The sequence below is a fragment of the Enhydra lutris genome, unplaced genomic scaffold (genome assembly GCF_002288905.1).
Source record: "Enhydra lutris kenyoni isolate GAN:26980312 unplaced genomic scaffold, ASM228890v2 scaffoldscaffold4, whole genome shotgun sequence".
Classification (NCBI taxonomy): domain Eukaryota; kingdom Metazoa; phylum Chordata; class Mammalia; order Carnivora; family Mustelidae; genus Enhydra; species Enhydra lutris.
The window spans coordinates 54604538-54621598 of NW_019154088.1; the positions used below are offsets into that span (position 1 = coordinate 54604538).

Consider the following 17061-nt stretch of genomic DNA (forward strand, 5'->3'; position numbering starts at 1 on the left):
GCATGAGGGATCAGTGCCCCTAACCCCAACGTTGTTCAAAAATCAAGTGTATATAATTTTTAACCTTTTTCCCATTGGTTGGCATTTAGATTTCCATTTCTTTATTAGGAAATTTGTGCATTTGTACACTTATTTCTGTAGGATACAGACCCAGTATAATTGCTGGGTCTGCTGCATTTTGATATTTGATATTTTTCATTTATAATCTCTGAATCCATTTTTTCTTATTCTAGGACAAAGTAGTGATAGTGAAGATCTTCCTGTCCTGGACAATTCAAGTAAATGTACACCAGTAAAGCATCTTAGTGTGTCAAAGCCACAGAAGCTTGCACGATCTCCTGCAAGAATTTCCCCTCACATCAAAGATGGAGAAAAGGATAAACACAGGGAAAAACACCCGAATTCATCCCCTAGAACATATAAATGGAGCTTTCAACTCAGTAAGAAGCTTTAGAAAACCTGAATGTATTTTGTAAAAGTGATATTTACCTTAAAATGTCAAAATAACAAACAGTGGCTACCAGATCCATTTATGTAGGTTTCCAAATATTGTTTTATCAGTAATCACCACTTACCATCTTAAACATAAATCAATGCCTTTTCATAATAATAACCTGATAAATATTAGAGAAAGATCTCCAGTAATGAAATAAGATGTGTGTTTGTATAATCAATGAAACTGAAATACCCTATTATTGACAACTGAAAATAACCAATGAATGAAAAAATCATTGATACAAAGAAACTACTTGGATGAATAACTACAATTACAGATCAGGGTTGCCGTGTGTTGATGCTTTCTTGTGTTTATCTGATTATTTAAGTAATACATCATTAAGTAATACATATTTGGTATAGAAAATTTGGGATTTATACAGAAACCTTATTCATGAATTTAATTACTGTCATCCCTGCTTATAGAGCCTTATTTAGTTAATACGGAAAGTTTTAATAAACTAAAGCTTTTGATGATTTAGAGGTTGAGTTTTGATAGAACTGCCATCTTCTTTCCTCAGATAATTATTTTAAAAACCAAATTAACCTTTTTTCTCCTTTTAGATGAATTAGATAATATGAACAGTACAGAGCGAATCTCTTTTCTCCAAGAAAAATTACAAGAAATCAGAAAATATTACATGTCTTTGAAATCTGAAGTTGCAACCATAGACAGGAGGAGGAAAAGATTAAAAAAGAAAGACAGAGAAGGTAATTTGATTAGAGTTTTTCTTCCCTTGTTTTTCAAATATATGCTGTCATTTTAGAAGATTTACCTTAGTTACTCTTTGGCTATAGTACACATTTGTTTATTGTGTTTTTAGATCCTAGTTCTATCTTCTTTGTGATATTATTGACATGAGTGCATCAACAGCTGAATTCATCAGGATGAAACTATTGAAAAGGACTGTGAACTATTTTACAAAATGTGTGATTTTATTAAATGTGGTGGGTTCCCAAGAAGAGTTAGTTACTCCCTCTGAAATTCACTCTTTGCTCAACAAATACTTATTGGCTACCTCTTACTAGTTACTATATTTGTTATTATGAGGTTCACCAAAATTAGTGGGCATGTGGGTTATCCTCAGAGAGATAATCTTTGTACGATCATAAATTATTTCCTAAGGAAGGAAGTCAACAGAAGTTGAAATTGTTCGGCTCAACATTAATGTGTTCACACTATGTGCCAGGCTCTCTTCGAGGTGGTGAAAGCACAGAGATGAATGAGATACAGACTTTGATTTCAAAGATCTTAATTTCTAGCAGAAAGGGTATGTGATGAGGGCATCAAGAGTGAAATCACCAAGTACAGGAGTTGGTGAAAGGAGCGATCACTTTGGATTAATCATGGAGAGAGAGTAGTGTCTGACTTAGACCTTAAAACTCTGTAGGACTGACTTATTACACATAGATAGGTTCACACACATCTACCCCGTCTGCAAGCCCCACTAAAAGAGCAGTAAAAAAATGAAAAGCCCTGTACCCACAAGAACAAGATAATGGGATAGCGGACCACAGTAGACCTAGAAATGTCAAGAGTTTCTCTCTTGGAAGATGAGAAGCAGATGGACTGCTAAAACCTAAGCTTGTTTATCCTTGCAGTGGGGCAAAACAAAGAGCAATCCAGTCCATACCACATCACTGCAACTCTGCAAGCAGGGATATAGGTGAGGCTAAAAATGGAGATTGGTTGAAAATGGAAGGAGAAATTGCATCCTTTTGTCCCATCCTGTGATCCAAACTACCTTCTTCTGCAGCTCTAGCAGAAAACAGAAAATTAACTGATTGTGTAGACAATCAGTAACTATAACTGTAGACTCAGGGACACCAGCCATAGCTGAAGGTGAGAGTGCAAAAGCAGAAATAATAAGCCTGAGCAAAAGTCTGTAGTAGTGAATGATGAAACCCCTGTCCCTTTTCCAATGGAAACTCTTACCTCTTGGCTTCCTGAAATCTGGCAACTAAGTTTATGTTCATTCTTCGGAGGAGACTGAAGGATTCTTGTGGAGAAGCTGGTCAACCCAAGAGGAACTAACAAAGAGACCAAATTTAGAGGTTCCTGAACCAAAAAAAGCAAGATCCTTGCCAATCACTACATATGCTCTGCCCATCACTGAAAAGCTCCACATACTCACACACGGCTTCCAGTTAGCTTTTAATGCCCCTCTCTGAAATATGGGAGCCCCAAGACCAGATGAGAAAGCTTCTACATAAAGGTAGGACCTGAGCTGAAGGCACACGATTGACTGAGCCTCCCAGGCAGGCGCCCCCAAATATTATACTATTAATACAATTCAGAGACCAAGAAGGATCTCTCAAAAATTAAAAATATGACAGCAGGAATTTTTAAAAATGTAATAGAAGAGATAGATAACAAAGCTAAAGAAATCCCAGTACATGGTCAAAAAGACAATAGGAGAAAAGAACTAAGAGAAGTGTAGGATCTGGTCAAGAGATTCAACTTCTGAATCACCGGCTTTCTAGAAAAAGAGTACTGAACAAACACAGGAGGTAGCTGTCATCAGAGAAGTATTATAAGAAGAACTTCCAGAAACAAAGGAAATGAATTAGAAGATGAAAGGACTCAACTGTAACATCTATAAAGAATGGGGGGAGAAAAATCACACCCAAAGCACTGTGAAATTTCAGAACCCTTTGGTTTACCGTATAAAGGTATACCTAAAAAATGGGTCTTAGAACAGCATCAGGTTTCTCAGTGCACTAGAAACTAGAAGCCAAACTAGAAACTAGAAAGCTAAGAAGACAACACAGAATCCAGGAAACAAGGAATCCCACTTAGGAAAACAGTAAAGAAAAGTGATGAAAGGTGATGAAAGCGATAGGGTGACGACTGCCTAGAGAGCCAACTATTCCAGGAACAGGATGGATAGGAGGTGAGGGCTCCAGGTTCTGTCTCTTTAAAAAAAAAAAAAAAAAAAAAAAATAGGTAAATTATGTGATAGGGTTGCTTATATTAAGAGTTGTCTGCCTGTGGCAGAGTTTGGGAGCTAATTTCTTTTTTTTTTTTATACTTTTTTTTTTTTAAGATTTTATTTATTTATTTGACAGACAGAGATCACAATTAGGCAGAGAGGCAGGCAGAGAGAGAGGAAGGGAAGCAGGCTCCCTGCTGAGCAGAGAGCCTGATGTGGGGCTCGATGTGGGGCTCGATCCCAGGACCCTGGGATCATGACCTGAGCCGAAGGCAGAGGCTTTAACCCACTGAGCCACCCAGGCGCCCCTTGGGAGCTAATTTCTGATAAAATTACCTGTATCATATGTGATCTTGAATCACTCTAGTCCAAGTCCAGCAGTGTTAATTCCTAGAAATAAGACAGAGCAAATAGAAGATTAGGATTTCCATGTTTGTCCTTTTCTTTAATAACTGTAAAAAGCAAGAAGAAGTCTTTACAGAACTTTTAAACTTTTAAAAAGAAGAGCAAATGAGCAAGTTGAAATTTCTTCAGAGTACCCTGAATTGCTGTAAGTTTCCTAAAGCTGATAGGAGTTTCAGACAACTAGAAAGATTCTTTTATTACAGTCTTCCCTTTTTTGTTTTCTTAATTTTTTGTAGTGCAAAGTGAGTTATTAAAGTGAGATCCTGAGTGATTTCTGGAATATTAGAATTCATAGTAATGAGTTACATGTCACATTGATAGTACACGTAAACACTGAGAGAGACATACTTTAAAATTTAAATAGGAACAAGTATGCAAAGTTTGGCAGGAGATGGGAGCTTTGCAAAGAAAAAAAAAACACCAAAAAACCAAAAAAGGCTAATTACCAAATGCATAGAGTAGTGATCCTTAATCTGTGTTATGTCCTCCTGGAGAGTTCTGTTAAAGTCATATGAGGACTTTTTTCCTGTTTTTTTTTTTTAAAGATTTTATTTTATTTTTTACATAATCTCTACACTCATTATGGGGCTTGAACTCAAAACCCCGATATCAAGAGTCGCACACCCTCCTCCTGACTGAGCCAGGCAAGTGCCCTAAGAGGACATTTTTCTAATCACACACTCACACTTCCATCCTGATCCTGATACCATCAGGATTCTGAAACCTGACCTGGATAACTGCTGTTGCTTATGGGATGCTGTGTGCATTCATTAGGTCTGCTGGGGCAGGGTGAGGGTAGAAAGCCAGTGGTTAGCTGCTTAGAGGAGATTGTCTGGGATGAGTGAATTCTCTTATGGTCCGAGAGCCCAGAGACAAAGGAGGAACTTGCCACAGTGAGAATTTAATCCTGGTTGACCTTGTTTTGGTTTTGAGGCAAGGTGAGTTCCTTCCAACTATCTTTCAAGTTAGGGTTTAAGAGTTTATTATCTCTTTTATCTTTACATTTTAAGATACCTTTTTTGGACTGAGTTATTTGACCAGAGAGTGATTCCACTCAATTGTCCCAAACAGTTTTTGCTGACAGTTTGTTATTCCAAATGTTGGCACCATTTAAGAGGACTGTAATTGAAATGAATGCTAAGATATTTACTTCTGACTTGTCAGTGGCTGGGTATCTTTATGTGGTAGTCTAAGAGGTCTGATGTAGTTATTTTGATTCCATAGTGTCTCATGCAGGAGCCTCCATGTCATCTGCTTCGTCAGACACTGGAATGAGTCCCTCATCCTCATCTCCCCCACAAAATGTACTGGCTGTAGAATGCAGGTGATGAACGTTTTCTCTGCCTTCCCAGCAGTTTGCTGCCATGGACATAAATCCCAAAACCCTGAAATACAACCACAGAAAGCACTCAACTGGTTTGACATTGCTAAGTATATCCTGTATACCTTTCCAGGCTGGATTGTATCTATTCCCTCTTTTTTCTTTTTTTCTGTTGCAAAAAATAAGCTGATTAATAATTGAAGGTTAGGCAGCCTGCCATATTTGTCATAATTTTTCCTCTCTAACTTTTCTTTCATTTTTCGTGAAGATAGAAAAAGGGCACTTAGCAAATTCAATTTGTATAATAAAGCTTTCAAATGTTATAGAAATCATAGACAAGCAAGTGCACATGATAAACATCAAAATATTATCCAGCTGAGTAGTGACTGCTGCACTTTCACTGAGATGTATTTGAACACTTGGTGAGTAGGGGGTTTATGTTGTTGTTGTTGTTGTTTTTTTTTACTTGTTTTTTTATTTTTGTGGAAGCACTTGCTATTTAGAACTGCCAAAGTATATATGTTCAGCAGTGTGCCCAGGTTTAAAGGTGTAAATGGGACAAAATAAATTGTGAAAGGAAGTGTAGTTGACTGAAAACTACAGTTGTAATAAGTCTTCCACTTTTTATAGGATTTTTGAGCACACAATTATGCAAATATTTTAATGTTTATTAATGTTTACAGTGGAATTGTGAATAAGTTTTCAGTGGACTATCTTATCCCTTGACAAAAATATTTTGTCTTTTTTCTATGTAATTTCAGAGTTTTTATTTTGTTACAAAAAGACAAAAATGAAATATATAACAACAATGAAGTTATTTAACAAGATTTCTAAAGCTGAAAATTTTGTGTAAAATAAGGTATTATCTTGCAACTTGTTAAATATATTTATTCAGACATTGGATGTTGTATTTTTATGTATTTTTTAAAATATTAATAAAATTGAAAAAAAGAAAATTCTAGGTTAATTCACTCTTTGGATGACAAAGCTCTCAGCTGTCCCTTTTACAGGAGGTTGCATCCAGTAGCTTTGCCTGTATTGAAGGGAGTCTGTCTCAGTCCTTCAAACAGTAGAGAACTATAAATGGGCATCTGGATCATTAAAGTATGTCCTCGTTTAGAAACTTTGGCAGTCCTAGTGTTTAAACTGTTTTGAGGATCAAATTTTTGGTTGCCCTTAAGATACTTTGTCATAGTTTTTATGTTTGCTATACTGCCGAATAAATTTCTATCTCCCAAAGTTGAGATGCAACAACTAAGTAAAGCAACTATGTATGCTTTGTCTGTGAATTGTTCCACAGACTGATACATTTTGTAAATAATTCCAAAATCATGTATTTAAAGCATTTTTGCCATATACATTATGTAAAAAGGTGATTTTTTAAAATCAGTTTTTAAATTCATGTTTGTACATTGAAAGGGGTTTTTTTTAAACCTCCTTTTCTGTGTTTAATATGCTGTAGAGTAATAACCTAGATGCTCTAGACTGTGTATCAGGATCTGATTTACAAGAACAAAGTCAGAGCGAAACACTAGTGATGGCATAGCATTACCGAAATCATTGTTTCTTAATTTCATTTTACCACATTGTGAACTTGTGATTCAGATTCCTTCCATTTTCTCAGAGAATTAAAAAGAAAAAAGTACTCTTGTAAAATGCACTTTTTTGTCTTTTCTTTGCAAAGCAGAAGTATTTCAATGTAAAATAAAAATGGAGCTCAGTGGGCAGTATTAATAAAGGCCATGTTTTAAACATAGGCTTTATATTTTTAGTTTTCATTTAAGTGATTGTTTTTTTCCCAAGTGCCAGTAACTGAACAGTTGAAAAATCAGACTTTGCAAAACAGAGCATATTCGATATATTCGTCAGTCTTTACAATAAAATATTTCTAGCACTTAATTATAAAAGTGAAAAATGTCATGTCATTCAAATCCAGTTGGAACTAGGAGGCAACCTCAGATTCATATGTTAGAGATTTTAATGATTTCCTTCAGAAGCAATTCAGTAAATGAGAGAACTAGTTATCATCTTGAATACCATCCCTTCTAATCAGTATAAATCTGGTAATGAAGTATTGGGACCTTGCTCCAGAGAACAAAATTATATATTCATTCAATGGGTATGTGGACACTGTTAGAATCCTTTTATTTTGGAGCTGGAGAGGATTATGAAATAAGTGCATACTAAGTATTAAATTCAGATATTAGGCATATTTTGAGTTTAGCTAAATTTTGGATAGTGCTTGCATGTAATTAAAAAAGTAAAAGTGTAAAGACACTCTTTAACATCTGAAGTAGAAGGTGCTATCTATGAGGTTAAATTCTTGAAGATTATGGAGACTGTTTCACTATTCCATTGTGTGCTTTTATTGTTTGTTGTGTTTCTAGTTTTCCCATCCTTCACTAAGAAACATGTTTGTACTTAGCATATACATACTATGTCTTCCATGAAATTGCTTTAAATTATGGAAATCCATATGGGTTAAACTATTAATTTATGTATCTTATTAAGTCCTAAAACCTACCTTTCTTCTAAACCCTGTAATTTGACATAACTGTCAACACTGTGAAAGCACTGGAAGCTATATTCAACCACACATTAAAAACTATTACCAGAAGTCATTCATCAACAATTTATCGGTTATCTGCTAAGTGCCAGGCCCTATGCTAAGGCCCAGAAGTTACAACAGTGAACAAGACAGGAAAGGGTCCCTGTCTTTAAGTCTTTAATCTAATGAGGTAGGTTATACATAGCTGCCACGAGATACGTACAGGAGCCCAGCTTGGAAGACAAGGGTGGTCAAGGAAGGCTTTGCAGAGAAAGCAACAGTAAAACTGAGCCCCATGAGGATAATGAATTGGCGACGCAAATCGAAGGAGAGATGGGAGAGTAAAGCACTCCAGGCGCATGGGGCTGGAAGGGAATGAGTCAAGGCAGCAACAGACTTGAGGTAGGAGACGCAGGAGCCAGGTCATGCAGAGCCATTCATTTTGTAAATAATTCTTTCCAAATCATGCTTTCAAAGAAGTTTTGCTTCTTTAAACCCAAACACTGCACCTGCCCACCTCTGCCTCTTGTTCCTCTGTTTCCCCCATCACTCTATCCCTTCTCGTCCAGAGCCATTTCTGGAGCGACTTTCTATGAAGCTTTTGCTGACTTACCACCACCACCTCCTTCCTTTATGCTCTCATAGCATTTTCATTCTATCATCTTACATGACAACTTACCTTGTATTATGTTTACTTATGCATGTGTCTTTCCACCCTACTAGATGTTAGTTCCTTAAGTACTTAGTCATACTTGTATCCCACAAAGTGCCTGATCCAACACCTAATAATACACAGTAAGATGGTCAAAAACTATGTTTAAGTTGAGAAAATTTACTTTTGAATTGCTATTGTTTCTGGCTTTTACCAGTGATTCTTATGTACAAGTCAGACATTTGTAAATTGTCTTTGTGGTTCTTTTCACAAGGTGATAATGGTAAAACACCATTTGAGAAGTGCAAAGTAGACCTGTTAAACTATCTAATCCCCAACCTGGAGTATTTGTAAACTGATGAGTTTTTTCCCTCCTCATTTCTTCCTCCCTCTTCCATTACTCTATGTGGTTACACACAGATTTTTTATCCTGTTGAAGGAAAACTACTGTATGTGATGGTATTCATCATTAGTGAAGATTGAGGGGCTCTTAAGATGGAGTCTGAGCTAATGGAGAATTTCTAATATATGCTCAGTAGAAATTTTTTTTTTAGTTATTTACGTTTTATTACAAAACCAAATGTTTTTCTTCTTAAGCACAAAAAACCTTTTCATATATTCATATTAGACTCATTATATCTTTTTAAAAACTAGTATTTATAATTTTAGAGTTTACAGTTAACTTAATTATGAAGCTATCTTCCATTTTGTAATCTGTATCACTAAAATTCATTTTGAAAAGTTCTGTTGTGAAAAACTTAAAACTTCCATGTAAATATAATAATTATTCTGCACAAGTAACTGGATTTCTTCTCAAGGCTAAGTTATATTAAACAAGACTTACCACTTTAAGTTGCCAGATTTAGCAAATAAAAATGCAGGAAATGCAGCTAAATTTGAATTTCAGACAGATAACTTTCTATTATAAGTATGTCCTGCATAAAAATTATGCTTTATGAATTATGAATCATCAATTATGAAGTTGAAATTTAACTAGGCATCCTGTACTTTACCTGCAAATCCTACAACTCGTTTCTTTCCCACTATATTCCAAGACATATTTATTATCCTCCAGACAAGCTTTTCTTGGTCCCCAAACCTTTTATGGAGGATAAGAAATTTCTCCTGGTTTCCAAGAATGAATGTGCCTGGGCAGTCCATAGTGATTTTTAGAATTAACCATTTCCTTGATGCAGTCGTTATCTCCAGGACTGGCCCTATAATAACTCAGCTTTGACAAAATAGTTGTGAATGCACTCAGACTTCACTGGTGGTTTTCCTTTGATGGAGCACTTTTCCCACCAAGTGGTAACTACTCTCTTAAATTCTCTTGGATCCCTATCCAAACCTGCTCTCAAAAACCTAAACTAAATCTAACTCCCTTGAAATTAAAAACTTTCTAAGGCATTTAATAATTATGGATAAAGCCACTGAAACCATACACATAAAGGCTTTCGTGTATACCTATGATTTCATTTCCCTTGGGTTAATAAACCTAGGAGGAAGGTTGCTGGATTGTATACCATAAGATTTTGCGTTCCTAGCAGTGATACACAAGAATTAAGCTGCACTACATCCTTGTCAGCACTAGATATGTTAAGTTGGGCTTTTTTTTAAACCATTCTAATAGGTGTATGGTGGTATTTCATTGTGCTTTTAATTTGCATTTCCTTAATGCATTAGAAAGTATGCAAAGAAATGGGAACTCCCATGTACTGCGTGCACGTAAATTAATAAGTCTATTTAGATTTGACATCATCTAGTAAAGATGAAGGGGAATACCCCCTTTGACCCAATAGTTCCATAAATCCTAGAGAAAATCTACTATATATGCTCAAGGAGATCTGTCTTAGACTATTCTTTGCAGCATGGTTTGCATTGGCCAGACATCTTAGATCCCATGAACAATGGATGAATAAATTAAGGCTAACTAACTAACTGCAGTACTAGAGAGCGGTTAAAATAGATGGACTAGAGCTAAATCGACACGAATAAATCTCAAAAACAAATGAATGAGAAAAGCAAGTTGCCAAACAATATATACATCTCCACAAAATTGAAGGATGCAAAACAATACATTGGTTTTGTTTATGTAGGCATAAATAAACCTGAGTGTGAATGATGAATACCCAGATTCAGGAATGGCTTTCTCTGGAGAACAGGAAAGGAATAGGGGAGGGTATAGAGGGGCGTTTATTCCCTCCTCCAAAAGTAAAGTAAATACGACAAAATACTAAGATTTGATAACCCGAGTATTTATCATATTATTCTCAGTCTTTTACTATATTTGACATATTTTATAATTAAGGAAAAATGGCTAATGAACTACTGCACAGTAAGGTGAAGATAACTGATAGAATGGAGTATTGTTATCAGTGAGTCACGGTCCATGCATATTATCTCACCCTATGAGAAAAGCATTGCTATTTTTGTTTTGTTTGTTTAAGATTCCATTTATTTATTTGACAGAGAGGGCGTGTGCGCACAAGCAAGGGAACAGCAGGCAGAGGGAGGAGGAGAAGCAGGCTTCTTGGTGAGCAAGGAGCCTGATGCAGGGCTTGATCCTAGGAACCTGGGATCATGACCTGAGCTGAAGGTAGTCGCTTACTCGACTGAGCCACCAAGGAGGCACCCCAGCTCTTTTGACACATGAGGAAACCCGTTCCAAATGGTCAAGGGAATAATAAGTAGCAGAATTAGAATTAGGATGCCAGCCCATTTCTTCTGGCTTTCAAGTCCAGTATTTGTTTCATTACATTAGTGCTGTCTTAAGAAGCTTCTGCTCCCTGAGAATAATGGTTGCTTTTTTAACGAACACATCATTTTAAATGACTACAAGGAGAACTTATGGGTCTGGGATTCTCCTTAGACTTACAAGCACTCATTTTATAAGAGCTAACTATTTAAACATGGCAAAGCACCTGACCTAAGTGTCAGTTTTCTTACCTGTAAGTTGAAAGGTTTAGATTCTAAAATTCTGCTTTTAATTACTATTTTAATTTCAGAAAGACATTTAAAAAGTTTCAACTCTATTTTTTGAGTGGCTAATACATCCATATGGTTCAAAAGACAAAGGACACAAGAGTACATGACAATCTCCCACGTCTCTGCCTTACTTTCCCTTTCCCAGAAAAAAAGTTGGGGTTAGGGTCATCCTTCCAAAAACATCTATGCTTCCTGATTATTTTTGTAGCTACATAGTATTCTATTATATGAATGTACTACAGTTTATCTAGCCCCATAATGATGGGCATTTTGGTTAATTCTAATTTTTATTACAAATAATGCTGCAAGTAATAGCCTTATGCATATGTCCTTTCACACATGTGTGAGAATACCTGTAGGATTAAGTTCCTAGAAGTGGAATTACTGGATCAAAGTATATGTGTATTTTTAATCTCAATAGATATTGTCAAATTGTCCTCTAGGAAAGTGTTGGAGAGAATGTGGAGGAACTAAAACTCTCACACTGTACTGGTGAGAATACAAAATGGTATAACTACTTTGGGAAAAATTTGGCAATTTCTTAAAATTTAAACTTACATGACCCACTCATTCCACCCATTGATTCTTAGGCAAGAGAAATGAAAGCATGTTCCACACATAGCAGCAAGAACTTCAACCAAATGTCCATCAACTGGTGAATGGATAAGCTCTTCCATATCCATAGAATGGAATACAGCCCAGCAATAAGAAGAACAAACTGATGATACAGGCAACAAAACAGATGAATTTCAAAATAATAAGGCTGAGTGAAAGAAGCAAGAAAAAGTACACACACTTTATGATTCCATTTATATAAAGTTCTAGGAAATACGTCACAATATATAGTGACAGAAAGCAAATGAGTAGTTTCCTGGAAACTTGGTGAGGACTATGTAGGGGATGGGGTAGTAGTGAGAGAAAAGGAACCTAACTAAACCTCTGGCCGTTCTGGATGTGTTAATTTTTTTTTTTTTTTGAGATTTTATTTATTTGAGAGAGAATGAGAGAGAGAGAGCATGAGAGGAGAGAGGTCAGCTGGAGAAGCAGACTTCCTGCCAAGCAGGGAGCCCGATGTGGGACTCGATCCCAGGACTCCAGGATCATGACCTGAGCCGAAGGCAGTCGCTAAACCAACTGAGCCACCCAGGCACCCCTGGTTGTGTTAATTTGGTTGTGGTGATGGTTTTGTATGTCTGTGTGTGCATGTGTGTATTAAATATAAATTAATAAAAGTGTGTATTTTAAATATGTGTAGTTTGAACATTAAAAAACCCCAAAATATCTAAAACAAAGCATAGGGAATGTGCAAACCTGAGGTCACTGTGGTCAGCTAGTACAGAGACTAGAACTCAAGTTTAGTGAGGTCAGTGTTTTTTTTTTTTAGCCTGGTGAAAGCAATGAGAGATTTCTGCTTTTTCCCACTGAGGTATGTCATGACCTTTTTGTGGTTCCTTTGACCAGAAATCTTAAGATCTTCCTGCTAATGTAGATATAATAAGCCCAATGTATTATTTTTTAAGTGGGGAATATAAATAGAAACATTGTTTTTCATAATTTACCTAAGTCGATTTATGTACCCTTTTTCCTCTAACATCTGAGTATTTTTCAAATACCCTCTTGAAACACTGATGCTATTAAGTTGAAATTTTTACTGTAATGACTTTAGGTAATCACTCTTGGATTACATTTTATCTGACCTTCATTTCTTATTGTCAGAATTTACACTTTTTCTCCGAAGTTGCTGGTTTAGTATCCCAAGATTGCTGACTTATGGTTTTATTACACTTCCTTTGACTGACTCTGTCTTCAGCCTCTATTTATTTTCCTTATTGTCTCAAGATTCCCTCCCTCCTCAATGCCTGCACCTCACCTCCCTTTATTAGCCTTCACTTGGGTCATATCCTCAAGCATTTAATCTAGCCACTGATATCTTATCAGTACTAAAGTACAGACATAAATAAGAGATAAGGAAATGGCTGGTATCTAAAAGAGTGGTAATATTAAAATGACTTTATATGCAGAATTCAATGGTTCTTTTTTTCTCATTAATTGGTTCATGCAACAAATACCAATAGAGTGTTTTCAGTATATGTACTGCTCTAGTGGAGTAGGATTTCAGCACAATGGATTCAATCTGACAGAGTCTTCAAAAATAAAGAACCATCTAGTTCTTTCAGAAGATCCAGTAAAATTGACAAGCCTCTAGCAAGACTGATTAACAGAAAAGACACAAATTACCAGTATCAGAAATGAGAGAAGTAATATCACTACAGATTGTATGTATACCTATTAAAGGAATAAAAAGAGAATATCACCAACATCTTTGTTCCATTGAATTCAACAACTTAGATGAAATGGGAAAATGCACTAAAAGACACAGAAACAAAGCTCTCTAAAGAAAAAAATATATATAACTCGAATACCCCTGTATCTATTAAAGAAATGGAATTGGAAGTTATAAACCTTCCCCCAAAGAAAACTCCAGGTCCAGCTACCTTCACTTCTAAGGAAAGACATAATACTACTAAATGTTTAAGGAAGAAATAATACTAATTCTACTTAAACTCCTCCTAAAATTGGAAGAGATGGTAATCTTTCTACCCACGCAATGAAGCCAGTAGGGCTCTGACACCACACCAGTATCATTCATGAACATCTATGCAAAAAGTCTCAAAATTTTGGCAACTGAAATCCAACAACATATTAAAGGAAAACACACATGGGTCAAGTGGGGTTTATCCCAGGAAAGCAGGGTTGGTTGAATACTCAAAAATTAATGTAATTCACCATATTAACACACTGAAAAAGAAAAGGCATCGGACAAAATTCAATATGCATTCTTGAAAAAAACTCAGCAAACAGAAGGAAATTTCCTCCACCGGATGCAGGAAGAACCTCCAGTGAGCACCATACTTAATGAGGAAAGACTGAATTCCCTAAGATTAAGAATAAGACAGGGATATCCACTCTTACTGCTTCTGTTCAACATTGTATTGAAGGTTCTAGCCAGACATTCAGGCAAAAGAAAATAGAAAGCAAAAGATCATGGATATCTCAACTGGTGAGTTTACCAAGAACGCAGGATTCAAGGACACCTCACCTAGCTGGCTCAGTCTGTTGAGAGGCAACTCTAGATCTCAGGGTTGTAAGTTCAAGTTCTGTATCGGGTATAGAGCTTACTTAAAAATAAAATCTTGAAAAAAAGAATGCAGGATTCAAGATCATACAAAAATCAGCTCTATTTCTATGTACTAACAATACATAATGAGTAATTTTTAAAATGCCATTTACAATTGCATCAAAAATATGAAATATGTTGGGATAAATATAGCAAAGGATGGGAAAGACCGCTAACACTGAAAACTTACAAAATATTGCTAAGACCAAATAAAGACAGTCTAAGCAAATAAAGAGATACATCTTGTTCATGCATCATAAAAATATTAAGATTTTCTTTGCTCCTCAAATTTCATGCAATCATAAAATCCCAACAGGATTTTTTTTGGTGGAAATTGAGAAATTAATTATAAAATTCATATGAAAGACAAAGGACCCAGAATAGTCCAAACAAACAAATTTGTTCTGAATAAGAACAAAATTGGAGGCCTAACTCTACCTAGTTTCAAGAATTATTATGAAGTTAACAGCAATAAAAATAGCATTTTGTACAAATAGATCAATAAAACAGAACAGAGTCCAGAAATAAGCCCACACATATGTGGGTAATTGGTTTTTGATAAAGTCACAAAGACAATTATAATGGAAAAAAGGATAAACTTTTAAAGAAATGATGCTGGAACAACTGGACAGCCATTAGCAAAACAATAAAAAAGAACTTGGAACCATACCTTACACCATATACAAAAATTAAAAATGATCACAAAGGGGCACCTGGGTGGCTCAGTGGGTTAAAGCCTCTGCCTTCGGCTCAGGTCATGATCCCAGAGTCCTGGGATTGAGCCCCCGCATCGGGCTCTCTGCTCAGCAGGGAGCCTGCTTCCTCCTCTTTCTCTCTGCCTATCTCTCCGCCTACTGTGATCTCTGTCTGTCAAATAAATAAATAAAATCTTTAAAAAAAATGATCACAAAACCTAAAACCATAAACTTTTAAAAGAAAATAGGAGGGGGTGCCTGGGTGGCTTAGTCGTTGAGCATCTATCTGCCTTCGGCTTGGGTCATGATCCCAGGGTCCTGAGATGGAGGCCTAATTCAGGCTCCCTGCTCACTGGGGAGCCTGCTTCTCCCTCTACCACTCCCCCTGCTTGTGTTCTCTCTCTGGCTGTCTCTCTCACTGTCAAATAAATAAAAATCTTAATTAAAAAAAAATAAGAGATGTTTGTCACGATATGCCTAATTAGGTTAGGCAAAGATTTTTTTTTTTTAAAGATTTTACTTATTTGAGAGACAGAGAGCAAGCACAAGCAAGGGGAGGGGCAAAGGGTGAGGGCAAAGCAGACTCCTTGCAAAGGCAGGGAGCTCAACGTGGGGCTCAGTCCCAGGACCCTGGGATCATGACCTGAACTGAAAGCAGACACTTGACTGAGCCACGCAGGTGACCCTGCAAAGATTTCTTAGATACAGTATCAAAAGCACAACCCATAAAGGAACAAGTTGATAAATTATACCTCACCAAAATGAAAAACTTTGGCTCTTTAAAAGACATTATTAAAAGAATAAAGATAAGAAACAGCCTGGGGAGAAAATATTTGCAAAACATTTATCAGAAAAAGTACTTGTATCCAGAGCATATATAAGGAACTCTCAAACTCAACAATTTAAAAATTGCAATGAAAAGAAATAGACTACAGATTCGAACATAGACTTCATCAAAGAAGATATATGAATGGCCAATAAACAGATGTAAACAGTATACATCAAGAGACTGAGGAGACAAGCCACAAAACTAGGAAATAATTATAGAAGACGTATCTGATAAAGAACTGTTTGAGACATTCAGGCTGCTCTTACAAAAACACCAAAGATTCGGTGGCTTGTAAACAAACATTCATTTCTCACATTTCTGGAAGCTGGGAAGTCCAAGAAACGTGCTGGCATCACTAGGAAGCTCTGTGGGGCCACTTTTGGAAATCAGCTATCAAGCCACGAAAAGACATGAAGGAATTTTAAATGCGTATTACTAAGTGACAGAAATCAATCTGTCAAAGGCTGCATATTGTATGATTCCAAATATATGACATTCTGGAATTGGTAAAACTACAGAGACAGTAAAAAGATCAGTGGTTGCCACTGGTTGGGGAGGGAAGGGGTAGAAGGATGGATAGGTAGAACACAGGATTTTTAGGGCAGTGTAACTATTCTGCATGTGACTATAATGATGGATACTATACATTTGTCAAAACATTATGCATTTGGACATTAAGCCATGCCTTCCTGTAAACCATAAACTTTGCATGACAATGATGTGTGAATGTAGATTCATCAATTACAACAAACGTGGCACTTTGGTGTGGGATGTTGATGCTAGGGTAGGGTGTGCTGGTGTTGGATCAGGGAATATATGGGAACCCTTTGTACTTTCCACTCCATTTTGCTGCGAATCTAAAACTTCTCTTATATATATATATATATATATATATATATATATATATATATTTTTTTTTTTTTTTTTTTTTTTTTTTTTTTTTTTTTTTAATATTTTTTTTTTTTTTATATATATATATATATATATATATATATATATATATATTTTTTTTTTTTTTTT

The 17061-nt window shown here is 35.9% G+C and overlaps 1 protein-coding gene across 2 annotated transcripts in view; it reads left to right on the forward strand.

Moving 5' to 3' along the window:
* LOC111160014 (AT-rich interaction domain 4A) overlaps nt 1-6910 on the forward strand; it is a 63183-nt gene extending 56273 nt beyond the window's left edge. For both annotated transcript variants that reach the window (XM_022522785.1, XM_022522788.1), the window contains exons 22-24: nt 234-440; nt 1060-1206; nt 5058-6910. In XM_022522785.1, the coding sequence (XP_022378493.1) occupies nt 234-440; nt 1060-1206; nt 5058-5161 (458 nt within the window). In that variant the 3' untranslated portion in view covers nt 5162-6910. The remainder of the gene's footprint in view (nt 1-233; nt 441-1059; nt 1207-5057) is intronic.
* Nucleotides 6911-17061: the final 10151 nt, after the last annotated feature.